Consider the following 19,162-nt stretch of genomic DNA (forward strand, 5'->3'; position numbering starts at 1 on the left):
ACAATTATCGACTTCCGTATTATTGAGGTTCTTTGTAAAATGTTTTTTCCTATTTTTACTTCACCCTGTGTCTTAATGATTTTTAGCTGTTATTTTTGGGAATTTTGTTGTATTTCCTTTTTATCTTTTATCCGTGTTCGACATGTTTGTATAACGCCGGTTTAATTAACCAACATTTTTAGTGTACAGCGCCTTGTTTGGTTGTAATGCCTTGTGAATGTGCTTTATAAATACAATTGGATTGGATTGGAGAATGTAAATATAAATCTTTTCAATGACTGATTATTAAATAAAAACCAAATAATTATGTAAGGAAATTGGGGTGCACTGCAGTGCATTGTGGGTCAGAATGCTCAAACATCAGAGTATGAGAGTTAGTAAAGGCCCAACTTTGTTGTTAGTTTTTATCTGTTATAGTGGTGTTTGTTTTGTTCATAGGGGACAATCAGAAACCCTCAGAGGTCGGCCCAAAATCTGTCGGGAGCAATAAGACATCGGCATTTTAAAACAAAGGGAATGTTTTCTGATGGCAGCTTGTGTTGCGTGTGTTTCCTTTTCCACAAACTGGTTTTGTTGTGGGCGATTTAAGTCACCTTGTCATGAAAAGAGTGACGAGAAAGACGGAGCAGCTAGGCGTTATAACGGAACAGCGACAAACTGTTTTCTCTGTGTGATCACAGGACCGCCTGTATTTTGTCATGGAGTATGTGAATGGAGGAGATCTAATGTATCACATCCAACAAGTGGGCAAGTTCAAGGAACCCCAAGCAGTGTAAGACAAACAGGCTTATCGTGTAAACAGCTGACAAGTCAAATGTTTTGGTCTTTTTTGGAGATTGTTTTATTTGATGTCATTAATCTGTAAAAATCTAATTTTATTTTATTGCAGATTCTATGCAGCAGAGATCGCTGTCGGCCTCTTCTTCCTGCACCTTAAAGGAGTCATTTATAGGTGAGTGTTTCCTGGTTAAACTCACTGCACACCGTCCAACAAACCTAGTGCCTGGTTTTAAAGTAGAAATCAAAAACTCTGCCATATTAGCATTAACATTTTCTTCAGAGCTCGAGTTAAAATCTCTGCATGCATGAGGCTTATCTGAGAAATAGCTGAAATTTCATCTTTTTCTGAATTATTATCTCTTTCTAAGACATGTGCTGCAGGTTAAAAGCAAAAATAAAAAAACTGCAAATGTACCACCACAATCATGTTAAAGATGAGATATGTGGCCCACAAACAATCTGATCAAAACTAATTATAAAAACAAAACTAACAAGAACTAAAACGCTAAACTCAAAGAGAACCAAGGATTTTACTCCTGTAAACTGCAGAATCAATTTCAAAGTACTTCTACTAGTTTATACATCACTCAGTGGCGTGGAGCCAGAATACATGTCAGATCTCCTTCCTGTATATACGCCCAGCAGGGCTCTGAGATCCTTAGGAAGCAGTCAGCTGGTAGAACCCCGGGTCAGAACCAAACAGGGTGAAGCTGCACACAGATGGAGCCAGCTTTCTTATGACCTCAAATCGGCCCCATCTCTAGGAACTTTTAAATGAAAATGGAAAGCTTTCATGTAGTCAGAAGGCTTTGAATGATTATTTCTTGTGCTGCACCTTCTGCACTGTAACAGCTCACCCTTTTACTTTGCCTTTTTATCTTGTTGTTACATTGTTAAATTGGTGCATTTTTAAATAGAGTTTTACAATCTCTTTTATGTTGATTTTATTGTTTTAGCTGATCTTGCAACTGGAAGGCACATTGAATTGCTTCTTTGTATGAAATATTCTATATAAATAAAGGTGCCGTGCCTAAAATCATTCTAAATCTCTGCTACTTTACAGGAAAGGTTGTGTGGAATGAAGCCTTTGGTCTGATTATATCTTTTTTTTCCATTTCCTAATTAATTAATCAATCACTGCTGTTTTTATCAACTCTAGCAACACATGTACACTTTCTTTAAATCATGAGAGGTTTGCCTGGTCCAACTGCTTCTGGTGTTATTAATGAAACGTAATGAGAGTGAAATCAAGTAAAAATGAATAAGAGTAGAAACCAGCACAGTGACAACAATAAAACAGTTCTGATTGTCCCCGTTTCCTCTCAGGGACCTGAAGTTGGACAACGTGATGTTGGACTGTGAGGGTCACATTAAGATCGCTGACTTTGGCATGTGTAAAGAGAACATGGTGGACGGAGTGACCACGCGAACCTTCTGTGGCACTCCAGACTACATAGCTCCTGAGGTGAGTCAGGCATAGCGTGTGTGTGTGTGTGTGTGTGTGTGTGTGTGTGTGTGTGTGTGTGTGTGTGTGTGTGTGTGTGTGTGTGTGTGTGTGTGTGTGTGTGATGGATGAGGTCATTTCTGTCACTGTCAGATCAGAGTCTTGTCAATCGTGTGCTCCAAATTGAGGTCACTGCCTCAGGTCAGTGGACACGGACGCGCGCGCACACACACACACACACACACGCGCGCGCACACACACACACACAGAGAGAGAGAGAGAGAGAGAGAGAGAGAGAGAGAGAGAGACAGCACTGCCGTGCCTTGAGCTGCATGGCCATCGTTTAAGGGAGACAACACAGACTTTTCTGCACATCATTTGCCCCGCCCACATGCTCAGAGATTTACCTTTAATGAGAGGTGTGTTTGAACAACTCTTACCAGTGTGGAACCCGGACCGACGCCACCCAGCCTGGTCCGCGCTGGCCCAGATGTGAAACTGCAATTAGATCATTAAAGATCAAAGCAGACTTTCCATCCTCCTTCATGTCAGAGCTTTACTCAAATATCCTCCTAAAACTATCAACTTTTAATAGTTTTAGCTGCATTTGTGTAAAATTGACTGAGTTGTCATTTGTTCCGTTTGTTGATGATGATTAACTTTGGTGGCCATCTTGGATAGGGATGTCATCAGATGCTAATCAGGTGTAAATGTGAAGGTGAATTAAAATCCAACCGGAGGTTTGTGCTATAATTCAAATCTGGTGTTTTTAAAGGATTCACAACATATGCTCTTTGTTTTTCAGTCGTCTTTATTCGTTTTTTTTTTTAATTTCTAATAATTTCTGTCATAATAAGCTAGAATAAAGAGTGTGTAGTTAAGCTCATGACCCACTTCACACAAAAACTGTTAGAGCGAAGGTGGATAAAGATTCAGACAGGAAACTGACTGGATTAGTTAGTGGGAGTTTAATGAAGTCAAAAGGAGCAGAGCATGAAGGATTAATCCAAAGAGCAGGTTGGGCTGAGATGACAAATGTTTGTCTGATTGTGTGACGCTGGAGGGGAGAGAGGTGGCATTATGGCGACAGAGAAGACATATTTGTTACAAAGCACTCAAAGCTACAAAAGCAAATTAGAAAATTAAACATGCCTCTTAATATTGTTCTAACATAATAAAGCTATAAATATATTCTGGAGGTAAAACATTATGTGTGGTTCTCTCACATTTGTCTTAAAACCTTAAATATGAGAGAAGGAGAAACAGCCGGCTGCTACCACTTCAGCTTTAGGGAAAACACCATTTTAAGTCCTGAAAAACAAAAGATGTTTGGATCGAGCATACAGCGACTGGTGTTTAGAGCTATCTTGTTTCCTCTGGCATGGCGGGTATCAGGTTCCAACAGAAGCACCTTCACCTCAGAAGATAACCAAGGGAAGGGGCGAGTGTTCCATAACCGTGTTTGCTTTCAAAACCTAACTTGTTCTGTAGATTTGCTAAAACAGGTTTACTAGTGGGCCCACAAATCCCTAATTATGTTAATTTGAGAGTTGGAATTTAAAACATTTTGGCAACCACTTCCCATATGGAATAGTTTCTTATATCAATCGTTTTACACCTTGCGGTGTTTAGCAGCCATCTGACAGCAAGTGGAGGGAAGATGATGAAGATGTCCTGTCAGATTGACGCAGATAAATGGTAGATTTCTCAGGAAGCAATCACGATCATCACACAGTTCTAACTCATGTACACACACACACACACACACACACACACACACACACCAAACAAGTTTGATTGATTGTTGCCTGCAGAGAAGCAAAGACTCAGTGAGTCGGAGATGATGTTAAGTGTCATCGCCTTTACAACTTTCTCAGGAATGTGCTAACTTTTCTAGCTGAGTATAAAATCTTGAAAGCCAGTTAGAGCAAACCTAGGCTCTGCTCACCACACTTACTTGATTAGCATTCGTTTTTTCATCTAAAGCACCTGTCGACACATGTAGAACAAAACAACAGTGCTGTTCTTGTTCCTGGACCATTTATGGCAAAATCCTTCTGCAGAAAATAATCCAAACCATCTGAGAAGCACTTTCTCCTTCAGACTAATCAACTGGTCGTTGTGGAGGCTAGAAGTGATACCAGTTTTGGTCCTGCAGGAACAACTTTCAGTCACAAACATTCCCTGTTCAAACAGGAAGTCTTGCAAGATAAAACGTGACATAAGTAAACAAAAATGGCGGAGGAGGAGCATGCAGCGTGTTTCCACTTTCTGATTGGCTAGAAGTCACATTCAACAGGCAGCATGGTTGTTTGTGCCTGAAAATCAGACAAACACAATCCAAGAATGTTTGAAAGCCCGGATTTGTGATCAAAATGGTCCAGACGTCCTTCTTGGCGTACCAAAGCACATGTATCATACGACCAAGGTAGGATAATCTGATTAGATTATCTTTAGAGCCATTACGGTAATCGAAGGGGCAAAACAGGTCAAAAATATCCCGCCTTGTGAACTGGCCTTTAGACTAAAACTGGTGGAATTCTGCTTAGAAATAAAAAAAGAACCTATAATCAATTTGATCACATTTGTCAGTATTTATGTGGCTGGGCATAAATACAGCTCATGTTTGAGGTAAAGTAGCACTCCAGTATTTATTCTTCCTCTTTCAGTCATTTTCTTTCATTTATTCTCAAGTTTAGATCAGCTGCCACAGGTAAGTCACTTCTGAACCAGAAGGGCATTCCCAAGTTTGTGAAAGTTTCACTGCAAGTGTTAGATAGCTGTGAGATGAGAAATACTTTTACACTTGCTTCACACACACACACACATACACACACCTGCGGTAGTGAGGAAGTACATTTTTCTGTCGCCATGGCTCTCCGATATCGGCGGACGAGTGACAGAACACAGTAGCGTCTACATTTCTCACACAGATGCGCACTCATGTTGGGGCCCTCAGTGTGTGTACACTGACCTATAAAGGCAGTCATGCGAATCTACACCTCGCCGACTCTGACACACAGAGGAAGAGATGAAGTGAGAGGAAAGCAGAGGAAGAAAAGAAGGTGCTGAGACCAAGAGCCATAGCTGACAGATGGAATCACACGATGAAGGAAAGAATCAAAGACAACGAGGGTTGAAGTGCGACACGGTGGCCGCATGGTGGCTCTGTGTGCAGAATTAGAGAATATTTAGCTGTTTGACATGAATCGTTTTCCTCTTGTCCCCAGCTGCAGTGTGGCGTCATGAAACAGCAGAATCTAGTCACCGAAAAGTTTTTTCCCATTCGGATTCTAACCGTAGTGTTGATTAGCAACTGTTGCAGGATTCAGCCACCGATAGTCCATAGTTTTCATTCTTATGCCTCCTTGAGCCCGGTTCACTCAGAAGTATTTTTTTAAGTAAGTCAATTTTCTAAACACGTGGGGATAAATAAATAAATAATGGATATACCATATTCCTCCTTGAACCGTCACCTTATCGTGGTGGAGGAGTTTGAGTGCCCTAATGATCCTAGGAGCTATGTTGTCTGGGGCACTTAGTGCCCCTGGTAGGGTCTCCCATGACAAATTGGTCTTAGGTGAAGGGTGAGACAAAGAACGGTTCGAAGGATCTTTCATGGCGGTTAAAATGAAGAGTCGGAGTACCCGGCCCGGAGGGTTACCGGGGTCCCACCCTGGAGCCAGGCCTGGGGTTGGGGCCCGTGAGCGAGCGCCTGGTGGCCGGGCTTTCGCCCATGGGGCCCGGCCGGGCCCAGCCCGAACCGGATACATGGGCTCGTCCAACTGTGGACCCACCACCCGCAGGAGGAACATGAAGGGTCCGGTGCAATGCGAATCGGGTGGCAGACCAAGGCGGGAGCCTTGGCGGTCCAATCCCCGGACAAGAAAACTAGTTTTTGGGACATGGAACGTCACCTCGCTGGCGGGGAAGGAGCCGGAGCTTGTGGCAGAGGTTGAGCGGTACCGGCTAGATATAGTCGGACTCACCTCGACACATTGCATTGGCTCTGGAACCCGAGACCTGGAGAGGGGTTGGACACTCTACTTTGCTGGAGTTGCTCCGGGTGAGAGGCGGAGGGCTGGGGTTGGCTTTTTGTTAGCTCCGAGACTCTCTGCCTGTGTGTTGGGGTTTACCCCGGGGGACAAGAGGGTAGCTTCCTTGCGCCTTCGGGTCGGGGAACGGGTCCTGACTGTTGTTTGTGCTTATGGGCCAAATATCAGTTCAGAGTACCCACCCTTTTTGGAGTCCCTGGGACGAGTGCTAGATAGTGCTCCATCAGGGGACTCCATTGTCCTGCTGGGGGACTTCAATGCTCACGTGGGCAATGACAGCTTGACCTGGAGGGGTGTGATTGGGAGGAACGGCCCACCTAATCTGAACTCGAGCGGTGTTTTGTTATTGGACTTCTGTGCAAGCCGCAGTTTGGCCATAACGAACACCATGTTCGAACATAAGGATGCCCACCGGTACACTTGGTACCAGGGCAGCCTAGGTCACAGGTCGATGATAGATTTTGTAGTCGTATCATCTGACCTGCGGCCGTATGTTTTGGACACCCGAGTGAAGAGAGGGGCGGAGCTGTCAACCGATCACCACCTGGTGGTGAGTTGGATCAGATGGCAAGGGAACATGCCGCGTAGACCTGGCAGACCCAAACGCATAGTGAGGGTCTGCTGGGAACGCCTGGCAGAAGAACCTGTCAAGACGGTCTTCAACTCCCACCTCCGGCAGAGCTTTGACCACGTCCCGAGAGCAGTGGGGGACATTGAGTCCGAGTGGGCCTTGTTCCACTCTGCGATTGTCGAGGCGGCTGTTGCTAGCTGTGGCCGTAAGGTGGCCGGTGCCAGTCGTGGTGGCAACCCCCGTACCCGCTGGTGGACACCAGAGGTTCGGGGAGCCGTCAGGCTGAAGAAGGAGGCCTACAGGGCGTGGCTGGTCTGTGGGTCTCCGGAGGCAGCAGACAGGTACCGGATAGCCAAGCGGGGTGCAGCAGTGGCAGTTGCCGAGGCAAAATCTCGGGCGTGGGAGGAGTTTGGTGAGGCCATGGAGAAAGACTATCGATCGGCTCCAAAGAGGTTCTGGCAAACTGTCCGGCGCCTCAGGAGAGGAAGGCAGCAACTCGCTCACACTGTTTACAGTGGGGATGGGGAGCTGCTGACGTCAACTGAGGCTATAGTCGGACGGTGGAAGGAATACTTTGAGGAGCTCCTCAATCCCACCAATGCGCATTCCGAGGAGGAACCAGAGCTGGGAGGCCTGGGGATGGACTGTCCGATCTCGGGGGCAGAAGTTGCTGAGGTAGTCAAACAACTACACAGCGGCGGAGCCCCGGGGGCGGATGAGGTTCGTCCTGGGTATCTCAAGGCTATGGATGTTGTAGGGCTGTCATGGTTGACACGTCTCTACAACATTGCGTGGTCATCGGGGGCTGTTCCTAGGGAGTGGCAGACCGGGGTGGTGGTCCCCATCTTTAAGAAGGGTGACCTGAGGGTGTGTTCCAACTATAGGGGGATCACACTCCTCAGCCTCCCTGGAAAGGTCTACGCCAAGGTACTGGAGAGGAGGGTCCGATCGATAGTTGAATCTCAGATAGAGGAGGAGCAATGTGGTTTTCGTCCTGGCCGTGGAACTGTGGACCAGCTCTATACCCTTGCAAGGGTGATGGAGGGGGCATGGGAGTTTGCCCAACCAATCCACATGTGTTTTGTGGATTTGGAGAAGGCTTATGACCGTGTCCCCAGGGGCACCCTGTGGGGGACGCTCCAGGAGTATGGGGTGGGTGGCTTTCTGTTAAGGGCCATTCAGTCCCTTTACCAGAGGAGCGTGAGTTTGGTCCGCATAGCCGGTAGTAAGTCGGACCTGTTCCCAGTGAGGGTTGGACTCCGCCAGGGCTGCCCTTTGTCACCGGTTCTGTTCATCACTTTTATGGACAGAATTTCTAGACGCAGCCGTGGTGTGGAGTGTGTCGAGTTTGGTGGCAGGAGAATCTCGTCTCTGCTTTTTGCGGATGATGTGGTCCTCCTAGCTTCATCCAGCTCTGACCTTCAGCTCTTGCTGGGTAGGTTCGCGGCCGAATGTGAAGCGGCTGGGATGAGGATCAGCACCTCCAAATCTGAGACCATGGTTCTCGACCGGAAAAGGGTGGCTTGCCACCTCCGGGTCGGGGGAGAGGTCCTACCTCAAGTGGAGGAGTTTAAGTATCTCGGGGTCTTGTTCACGAGTGAGGGTAGGAGGGATCGGGAGATCGACAGGCGGATTGGTTCGGCGTCTGCAGTGATGCGGACGCTGAGCCGATCTGTCGTGGGGAAGAGGGAGCTGAGCCAGAAAGCCAGGCTCTCGATTTACCGGTCGATCTACGTCCCAATCCTCACCTATGGTCATGAGCTTTGGGTAATGACCGAAAGAACGAGATCGCGGATACAAGCGGCCGAAATGAGTTTCCTCCGTAGGGTGGCCGGGCTCAGCCTTAGAGATAGGGTGAGGAGCTCGGACATTCGGGAGGGACTCGGAGTAGAACCGCTGCTCCTCCGGATCGAAAGGAGCCAGTTGAGGTGGTTTGGGCATCTGGTCAGGATGCCTCCTGGACGCCTCCCCGGGGAGGTGTTTCGGGCATGTCCTGCCGGCAGAAGGCCCCCGGGTCGACCCAGGACACGTTGGAGAGGTTACATCTCCAATCTGGTCCGGGAACGCCTTGGGGTCCTGCCGGAGGAGCTGGTGGACAAGGCCGGGGAGAGGACGGCCTGGAGCTCCCTAGTTGGGATGCTGCCCCCGCGACCCGGACCCGGATAAGCGGAGGAAGACGAGACGAGACGGGATATACCAGTTTTGGCCCTACAGTGTGCCATCCTATATATATGAATATATAGTCTGGCCACGATCCACTGGTGGCTCTCAGTCTAGGGACAGGATCTATGGCTGTCTTTCAAACTGTCTCTGCATACTATTGGACAACAAACAACATAATGTACTTATGGATGTCAGTCAATGGGGCATATAGGGCTGTAGCTATCAATTATTTTAATAATCGAATAATCTGTCACAGTAATCTATTGACTGCTCGACTAATAGATAAGTCTTTATAAAACCAGCTCAGTGGCCTAATGGTAGTGTTCGCTTTGGGACACTACTACTGTGGGAGATCAGGGTTCAAAACCGGTCTCGGGTCATACCAACGACTTAAAAACTGGGACTCAATAACTCCCTGCTTGACACTCGGCTTTAAGGGGTTGGTTAAAGCACCAAATAGTTCCCAAGCGCAGCTCACCGCTCCCCACTGGGATGGGTCACCACTGTGTGATGATGACTATAGGACTGAAACTTTAACTTCATTTCCTTTGCTTTGAAAATATGGTAAAACTGTAGTAAATCAGTAGTTGTGAAAAACAAGTAAATAAGCAGCATATCTGCTTTAACATTTATTGCATTCATCTCCTTTTAATTTGCTGCCTGTTAACTATGGTGCATGTTCAGCTGAAAATGATGGATTTTCTTGGGCCATTCTGTCAATTAAAGCTGATTCCTGAAACATAGAGAGAAGAGGTTCAGTTTCCCAGTTGACAATGGTGATTATTTTACTCACAGAATAAATGGTAAATATCCATCAAATAAGATTTGATCACAAGAAGGAGTTTTTTTCTTTCTGCAATAAAGATAAAACTGTTCCAAACAAATATAACTGAAAATCAAAAACATGTACGGGGTTCTTAAATAAGTGTAATGAATCAAAAGGGTAAATTTTCACCATCAGATTGACAAGTAAACTTTCATGCACGCCAGAGCTGCACAGTCGAGGTTAGGCCTGCTGGAGGATTCAGACGCACAAATCAACCTTTTGCTCGCTTATTGTTCTTCAACGCAGAATTAAATAAACTGCCAAGGTCTCCCACAAAAGCCCTTTCCTCCCTTATCTCAGACTGCTGGATATCTCACTATGAATAAAAAGTGAACTTTTACAACTCATAAGTTAAATAATCATATGTGGTGAATGAACAAGAGGTTTTAATGAAATGTTTGACTAATATGTGCTTAAATCAATTAAGTTGAAATGAATGTTGCTCTTACTGTCACGAGCAGAACTCGGAAGACCCATGATGATGCCAAACACAGTAAAAAGTAGATATAAAGTCTTTATTAGATGTGGAGTTTACCAGAGGAGGGCGAGGCTGGAGACAGAGTTGGAGAGGAGGCGTAAGTCAAAAACCAGATCGGACAAGCAGGTACAGGGAACAGGCTGGAGACGAGGTAGCAGACAGGCGAGGGTCGTGGTGGCAGGCAGAGTTCAAGGCAGAGGTCAGGAGTGAAAACGAGGTCCGGAGGCTGAGATCAGGCAGGGTAAAAGGCTGGAAGATTTACTAGCAAGGGTGTTCAATAATCTGGCAGGGAACTGGTGGCTGGCTGGTGAATATATAGCAGAGGGAGCAGGTGAGATGAATGGAGTTGATGAGGTGCAGGCTGAGGTTGCTAGGGAAACAGGGCTTGGCTGGAGCTTGATGAGGGGACCAGGTGTGTTGCATGAAGGCTGAAAGATTGGCAGTCATGACACTTACAATGATTCATTGCAGATCTTATGATCAGTATGTGTTTGATTTAACAAGTTAATCATCATCTACACTCATACATATCTTCATAAGATACAAATTAAGGTAAAGGTTCACCTCACATAACGTTTAAAGATTCTTTATTCACAGAATTAGAAAACGTGTATCTGAAGGAAGGAGTGGCTTTCTAAGGGATGTTGGTACATAACCAGAAACTTTGTCAGAATACGCCAGAAATCATAACAATGTGGTTTAATAAAATTAGATTTACTTCCCGAGTAATTCAGTTTCGAGCAGAGTTCCGAACCGGCCAATTCGGAACCAGCAACCTTGGGTCATCTCTTTTGACATACAGTCAAAACCTGTTTGCACGCTGCAAGCTGACACAGCCAGACGGCTCCCTAAGAGCCACCTCCACTTTGGACGCAAACAAGCATTCCAGCTACTGTTTTGACCTGGAAACATCTCAAGTCTGGACAGGTCGCATCGAAGTTAATCTACTGGCTTCCTCGGCCATGAAGTCCACCCGACTTCTGACAGTCCGGATCTGCTGGGGGTCTCTGCCACGGTTTGTAGACACAACAGATTGCATCTGATGCTGTTTTATTAATAATCAACTCTAGTTCATAGCAGACAACACATTCTTTTACACCCAGATTTCACAATTTCTTTCAGATACAAAGATTCTGATAAATATCTAACTTACATCATGCCACCTACACATCACATTCCATCACCGCAAATCTACTCTTTCACATCTCATCATTCATATCTTGTCATGTATAATCATTAGTTTAGAAAAGAATAAAATTCCTTTTTAACTATATACTTGACTCTGTCTGAATTAATACGAAGTGTGTTTATGGTCCCTGAACAAGTAAAAGTAATTTTATTCTTCTGATTAAACATTCAAAGATCAATCAGATTGATATTTCATATTTACTTGGAATAATCACATCTAACTGGTCATAATTAATTTGCAGTTGTCATGCTATAAAGTGTGACCGCTACAAAAGCTAACATTTTTGCCTCATGCTGACTTGCAATATAGCATGAATGAAAAACAAAGAAAAAACACTTATTGGTCTTTAGCGGTAGCAGCTAAATCTCAGTCTCCGTTAGCATAGCTGGAGTTTAAACTCATTTAAACTCTAGACCACACACCTTGTCTTAGATCTGCAGCTGATGCTTGTAACACCTGAATTCTCTGTGCTGAGATTTTGGGACGTGGAAGTTGTGTTTGTTGTGGCAAACGCCAGTGAACTAAGCTATTTCAGTGCTAAGCCAGCAGTCTTGTCCATTGGCTGTAATTGGCCCACCACAATACTAGGCAGGGCTGTGGAAGTTCCAAATAGACCAACATGAAAAGCAAAATCTTTTTGCTTCAGTAACTGACGGTCTACATCTGGGCTATTCAATTCCAGGCCTCGAGAGCCGTTATCCAGCATGTTTTAGTGGTTTCTCTGGTCCCACACACTTGGTTCAGTGGTTGAATCACCTGTGCAGCAGCTCATCAGGGTCTGCAGAAGCCTGTTAATCACCCTCTGATTGATATCAGGTGTGTTGAAGCAGAATTAAAACCAAAACGGGCTGGATACCGGCCCTCAAGGCCTGGAATTGAATAGCCCTGGTCTAGATTCTACGCTAACAATGTGCAGCAACTCATCAGAAACTTCTGCTCAAGCTGTGATTTTCAGACTAGATGCCTGAACATTTCTAAACACTTTACAACTGAAACTAAATGATTACAATAGCTGTTAGAACATGAAACATTAGAGATGTTAAAGACACGTTACATTCACCACCTAAGTTACTTAATAAGTAGTTGTGACACAGTGGTGCAGCTTGCTTTTAATTATTTGTGCACATAATGCAACTTTAAAACAGACAGTTTGTTGGCCACAGTAAAAATGCTGAAGACTGCAGTATAGCTGCAGCTGTAATACGTGCCTGTAAAGATAGATACACAGTGAAAATCAGCCCAAACCAGCTAAATAATGCTGTCAATACCCACAGATGCAAACATGTAGTCAGGTATATCATCCCAGAGTTAAATGCTTTACTCAAAATTGGGTGTATAATCATAAAGTACTGCTGCATTGAAATTTTTTAAATGCAGAGAAACACCTCTTGGGCCCCTATGTCATACCATACTGTGAATGTGATGTGAACATAGTCAACATTCTCTGGTTTTCATGTCAAAAAGGTGTTATTTCTCCTAAAGTGTAACCCCAAGACTGCTCATTAATATCATCAGTGATGGAAACTGACCACAGCTGGCAGTACAGCGAAATGCTTTCAAAAATAAGTCACTCAAGTATGACCTGATATGCTCCGATCTGCTTCATAACACAAACATTCCTCAAAGGAATCCAGCAGCAGCAGCAGCAAGGCAAACATCCAAACAGCACACTCCATGGTGCCCGTTAGAGGGCTGGTGTCGGCCATCATTGTGCTTCTTTGTTCTTATGTTTCTGAATGAAGTCCCTTATGCCAACCTATAAGGAACTCAAAAGTATTCAAAATTCAATAAATAAATAAGACCTTATGAAATAAATATCTACATGAAGAAATACTAGTCAACCATGTAATCTGACAATGAAATGATGAAATAACAGAATGTTATGTAAAATCTAAGCTCAATATTATGAAATATTTTTCATTCTTCTTGTAAAATGTCTTCATTAATATGTTTTTTCAAGTCTTTTTTTCATGATAATACTAATTAATATTGAGCCATTTTATTTAATTCATTCAGTTTTATTACATAACGTCTTTTTAGCAAAGACAGCTTTTATTTCATAATAGTGTTTTTTCCCATGGCTGATTTATTTCATAATGAGACTTTACAGCAGAATGTCTCAGTCTGTCAGTCAAGACCAACGGGGTGGAGCCAGTGTGTCATTGGCTGCTAGTTCAGTCAGACAAAAGCAATCACTCACAAAGTATGGACACGGTGCTCGTGTGTCTGAATCCGTGGGCAGGATGCTTATGAGTGCGGGTCCTCGCCGGTCTAGTAAGGCTGGGTCCTTGCTCGACTGCTAAGACCGGAACCTAGTGGCTTTGTGGCCCATAGGTCCCATCACAGCCGTGGCGGTAGCTACATGCAAAGGAAAAATGCTAAAGCTAGCGAAAATCGAGCAGGAATATTTAAGGAGCTACAGCGGCTTCACGTCCATCACCAACGTTTGTTCACAAATGTTTTCAGGTTAAGTAATTTTGTTTATTCTAGAAGCTTTCAGGACTTACATGTTAACTTTCATGTATGTTTTAAGCTACAGAATGAACTGGTTAGTGAACTGGTAAAAAGTACACAACACATTTCTACAGAGTATTATTGTGTAGGTAATTAATATAAACCAAATGCATTAAAAATGTTGAATGCAGCAGGACATTTTCTAATGTTAATTGGACCTTAAAACTTCTTATTTTGCATCAAATGAGGGTAAAACGTTTTAAAAAACTGGCTTTTTAACAAAATAGCATTGAAGTGTTTTCAATGTGCGTTTGTTTATTCAACTTAAGCCTAATAATGATTAGATATGTCTTAAAAATGTAAATTCTCTGTAGTTTTCCCTGCTGCCTTTCTTTAAACCGAACAGAACCAACGTACTGCAGGTTATATGTTTGTTTTACTTCCTCCGCTTATCCGGGTCCGGGTCGCGGCGGCAGCATCCCAACAAGGGAGCTCCAGACCGTCCTCTCCCCGGCCACCTCCACCAGCTCCTCCGGCAGGACCCCAAGGCATTCCTGGACCAGATTGGAGATGTAACCTGTCAAACGTGTCCTGGGTCGACCCTCCTGCTGGCAGGATATGCCCGAAACACCTCCCCAGGGAGGCGTCCAGGAGGCATCCTGGCCAGATGCCCAAACCACTTCAACTGACTCCTTTCGATCCGGAGGAGCAGCGGTTCTACTCCAAGTCCCTCCCGAATGTCCGAACTCCTCACTCTAAGACTGAGTCTGGCCACCCTACGGAGGAAACTCATTTCAGCCGGTTGTATCCGCGATCTCGTTCTTTTGGTCATTACCCAAAGCTCATGACCATAGGTGAGGATTGGGGCGTAGATCGGCCGGTAAATCGAAAGCCTGGCTTTCTGGCTCAGCTCCCTCTTCACCACGACAGATCGGCTCAGCGTCCGCATCACTGCAGATGCTGAACCAATCCGCCTGTCGATCTCCTGATCCCTCCTACCCTCATTCGTGAACAAGACCCTGAGATACTTGGTTGGCAAGCCACCCTTTTCCGGTCGAGAACCATGGTCTCAGATTTGGAGGTGCTGATCCTCATCCCAGCCGCTTCACACTCGGCTGCGAACCTACCCAGCAAGAGCTGAAGGTCAGAGCTGGATGAAGCTAGGAGAACCTCATCATCCGCAAAAAGCAGAGACGAGATTCTCCTGCCACCAAACTCAACACACTCCACACCACGGCTGCGCCTAGAAATTCTGTCCATAAAGGTAATGAACAGAACTGGTGACAAAGGGCAGCCCTGGCAGAGTCCAACCCTCACCGGGAACTGGTCCGACTTACTACCGGCTATGCGGACCAAACTCACGCTCCTCTGGTAAAGGGACTGAATGGCCCTTAACAGAAAGTCACCCACCCCATACTCCTGGAGCGTCCCCCACAGGGTGCCCCTGGGGACACAGTCATAAGCCTTCTCCAAATCCACAAAGCACATGTGGATTGGTTGAGCAAACTCCCATGCCCCCTCCATCACCCTTGCAATGGTATAGAGCTTGTCCACAGTTCCATGGCCAGGACGAAACCACATTGCTCCTCCTCAATCTGAGATTCAACTATCGATCGGACCCTCCTCTCCAGTACCTTGGAGTAGAACTTTACAGGAGTGTGATCCCCCTATAGTTGGAACACACCCTCAGGTCACCCTTCTTAAAGATGGGGACCACCACCCCGGGCTGCTACTCCACAGGAACTGCCCCCGATGACCACGCAATGTTGCAGAGACGTGTCAACCACGGCAGCCCTACAACATACATAGCCTTGAGATACCCAGGACGAATCTCATCCACTCCCGGGGCTCAGCTGCTGTGTAGTTGTTTGACTACCTCAGCAACTTCTGCCCCCGAGATTGGACAGTCCATCCCCAGGTCTCCCGGCTCTGGTTCCTCCTCGGAATGCCCATAGGTGGGATTGAGGACCTCCTCAAAGTATTCCTTCCACTGTCCGACTATAGCCCCAGTTGACGTCAGCAGCTCCCCATCCCCACTGTAAACAGTGTGAGCGACTTGCTGCCTTCCTCTCCTGAGGCGCCGGACCGTTTGCCAGAACCTCTTTGGTGCCGATCGATAGTCTTTCTCCATGGCCTCACCAAACTCCTCCCACGCCCGAGATTTTGCCTCAGCAACTGCCACTGATGCACCCCACTTGGCTATCCGGTACCTGTCAGCTGCCTCCAGAGACCCACAGACCAGCCACGCACTGTAGGCCTCCTTCTTCAGCCTGACGGCTCCTCGAACCTCTGGTATCCACCAACTGGTGGCCCACTCGGAGTCAATGTCCCCCTACTGCTCTCGGGACACGGTCAAAGTTCTGCCGGAGGTGGGAGTTGAAGACCGTCTTGACAGGTTCTTCTGCCAGGCATTCACAGCAGACCCTCACTATGCGATTGGGTCTGCCAGGTCTATGTGGCATCTTCCCATGCCATCGGATCCACCTCACCACCAGGTTGTGATCAGTTGACAGCTCGGCTCCTCTCTTCACTCGGGTTTCCAAAACATACGGCCGCAGGTCAGATGACACGACTACAAAGTCTATCATCGGCCTGCAACCTAGGCTGCCCTGGTACCAAGTGTACCGATGGGCATCCTTATGTTCGAACCTGGTGTTCATTATGGCCAAACTGCGGCTTGCACAGAAGTCCAATAACGAAACACCACTCAAGTTCAGATCAGGCGGGCCGTTTCTCCCAATCACACCCCTCCAGGTCAAGCTGTCATTTCCCACGTGAGCGTTGAAGTCCCCCAGCAGGACAATGGAGTCCCTGATGGAGCACTATCTAGCACTTGTCCCAGGGACTCCAAAAGGGGTGGGTCCTCTGAACTGATATTTGGCCCATAAGCACAAACAACAGTCAGGACACGTTCCCTGACCCGAAGGCGCAGGGAAGCTACCCTCTCGTCCCCCGGGGTAAACCCCAACACACAGGAAGAGAGTCTTGGGGCTAACAAAAAGCCAACCCCAGCCCTCCGCCTCTCACCCAGAGTAACTCCAGCAAAGGAGAGTGTCCAACCCCTCTCAAGGACTTGGGTTCTAGAGCCAATGCTATGTGCCGAGGTGAGTCCGACTATATCTAGCCGGTAACGCTCAACCTCTGCCACAAGCTCCTGCTCCCTCCCTGCCAGCCAGGTGACATTCAATGTCCCAAAAACCAGTTTCCTTGTCCGGGGATCGGACCTCCAAGGCTCCCGCCTTGGTCTGCCACCCGATCCACACTACACCGGACCCTTCATGTTCCTCCTTCGGGTGGTGTGTCCACGGGTTGATGAGCCCATGTATCCGGTTCGGGCTGGGCCTGGCAAGGCCCCATGTGCCAAAGCCCGGCCACCAGGCGCTCACTCACGGGCCCCAATCCCAGGCCTGGCTCCAGGGTGGGACTCCGGTAACCCTCCGGGCCGGGTACTCCGACTCTTTGATTGTACATCCATGAAAGATCCTCTGAACCGTTCTTTGTCTCACCCTTCACCTAAGACCAATTTGTCATGGGAGACCCTACCAGAGGCACAAAGTGCCCCAGACAGCATAGCTCCTAGGATCATTAGGGCACTCAAACTCCTCCACCATGATAAGGTGTTTGTTTTACATTTTTCAATAATAAAAACATATTTTTAATCTATTTCATGTCAGCATGCACTGTGCTGCACATCTGCCTCTGTGCTGGTGAAGTTGTGGCCCTGGAGGATGAGCCTGAGCAAGATGTGTGTGGAGGAGGTCAGTGGAGCTCTTTCCTGGAGGAGGTACTATCAGACCACCACAATTGTAAACAGGCAAGTCATTCATAGAGATGTAACAGCCATCATCTGAGCAAGCCCAGCAGTCCCTGTAGATGGACGATGGAGTGGACAGTGAGAGGAAGCGTCCCAAAGCTCTCTGCAGACCGTCCTGTACGATGTTCCACCCTCTGACCAGAAACGTCCAGCCATGGGTCTGTTCCAGCCCTCCATCCACATCTGGATCCTCCTGCAGCAGATCCAGCTACACCTGCCAAAGACTTCCTGCTCACTCAGTTTAAATAAATGATCCAGGAAGAGTCACTCAGGTTAATCTTTCTTTAACCATACATAACTGGTCTATACTGGTCTTGATCTGTAAATAGTTGTCACATATTATAAATAATCTTGTCTCCTTACCATCTTTTTATTTTCTGTTCTTGTAACATGTTCAAAAACATCTGTAATAATAAAACTGGTGATACAATCAATGACCAAAAAAGGTTATCAGTTAGTATTTGCTTTAATAAATGTGTTAAAATACGTATCAAACAGCTAAATAACATTAACATGATGACAGTAGAAGGCCTCTCTCCTAGGAGGACCAACAGGTAAAGCCTCTCCTGACCCTGGACACCTGCAGTCCTAAACAGAGAAAATCAGAGACCACAGGTGACAAAAAGGCAAAAAACACATTTTTACATTTATCCACATGAGAAGATAAAAAATATATTCTTCACACAAACAATTTTTACTTCATTAAAACGTGTCAGCTGTGTAAATCCCTGAATGTAAAACTACTTTTCACAGCCGAACACAGAAGAACTTCTGTGGTTGTGTGTAGCCCTAACCCTAAAACAAATGACAAGTTTAATTTGACACACACACACACACACACACACGGGGGGGGGGGGGGGGGGGGGGGGTATAACTGTGGGATCCGCAATACAAGCTCATTCTGGCTGATTTCTGCCTAAAATGTAATTTCAAAAAACAAATACACAAATGAAAAATGTCTATAAACAGAACCGCTTTAAGCTTTTTAGTTTTCTACTGCTAGTTTTTAAACAAAATTACGTTTAAAACGTTGTAGCTCTCCCCATTTTCTTTTCCTGTTGAAAGTCCACAGTCGGCTTGCAAAGCATGCTGGGATAGCCTTGTTCTATTACAGATAAATCCAGGAAAACTAAACGATATTGATGGTTGGTCACACCCACTGGCTTGACTGACAGACTGAGACATTCTGCTGTAAAGTCTCATTATGAAATAAATCAGCCATGGGAAAAAACACTATTATGAAATAAAAGCTGTCCTTGCTAAAAAGACGTTATGTAATAAAACTGAATGAATTAAATAAAAATGGCTCAATATTAACTAGTATTATTATGAAAAAATGACTTTTGAAAAAACATTATATTAATAAAGACATTTTACAAGAAGAATGA

General features: G+C 45.8%; 1 protein-coding gene across 2 annotated transcripts in view; it reads left to right on the plus strand.

The window, feature by feature from the left end:
* Positions 1-19,162, plus strand: part of prkcaa (protein kinase C, alpha, a) — a 205,196-nt gene that overhangs the window by 149,914 nt on the left and 36,120 nt on the right. Inside the window, exons 11-14 of one of the 2 annotated variants that reach the window (XM_070550006.1) lie at positions 681-772; positions 890-952; positions 2,107-2,245; positions 17,635-18,037. In XM_070550006.1, coding sequence (XP_070406107.1) covers positions 681-772; positions 890-952; positions 2,107-2,245; positions 17,635-17,811 — 471 coding nt within the window. In that variant the 3' untranslated portion in view covers positions 17,812-18,037. Of the gene's footprint in view, positions 1-680; positions 773-889; positions 953-2,106; positions 2,246-17,634; positions 18,038-19,162 lie in introns of those variants that run through there. The other variant, XM_015968942.3, reaches the window with a different exon arrangement.

Source organism: Nothobranchius furzeri, chromosome 4, assembly GCF_043380555.1.
Source record: "Nothobranchius furzeri strain GRZ-AD chromosome 4, NfurGRZ-RIMD1, whole genome shotgun sequence".
Taxonomy (NCBI): Eukaryota; Metazoa; Chordata; class Actinopteri; order Cyprinodontiformes; family Nothobranchiidae; genus Nothobranchius; species Nothobranchius furzeri.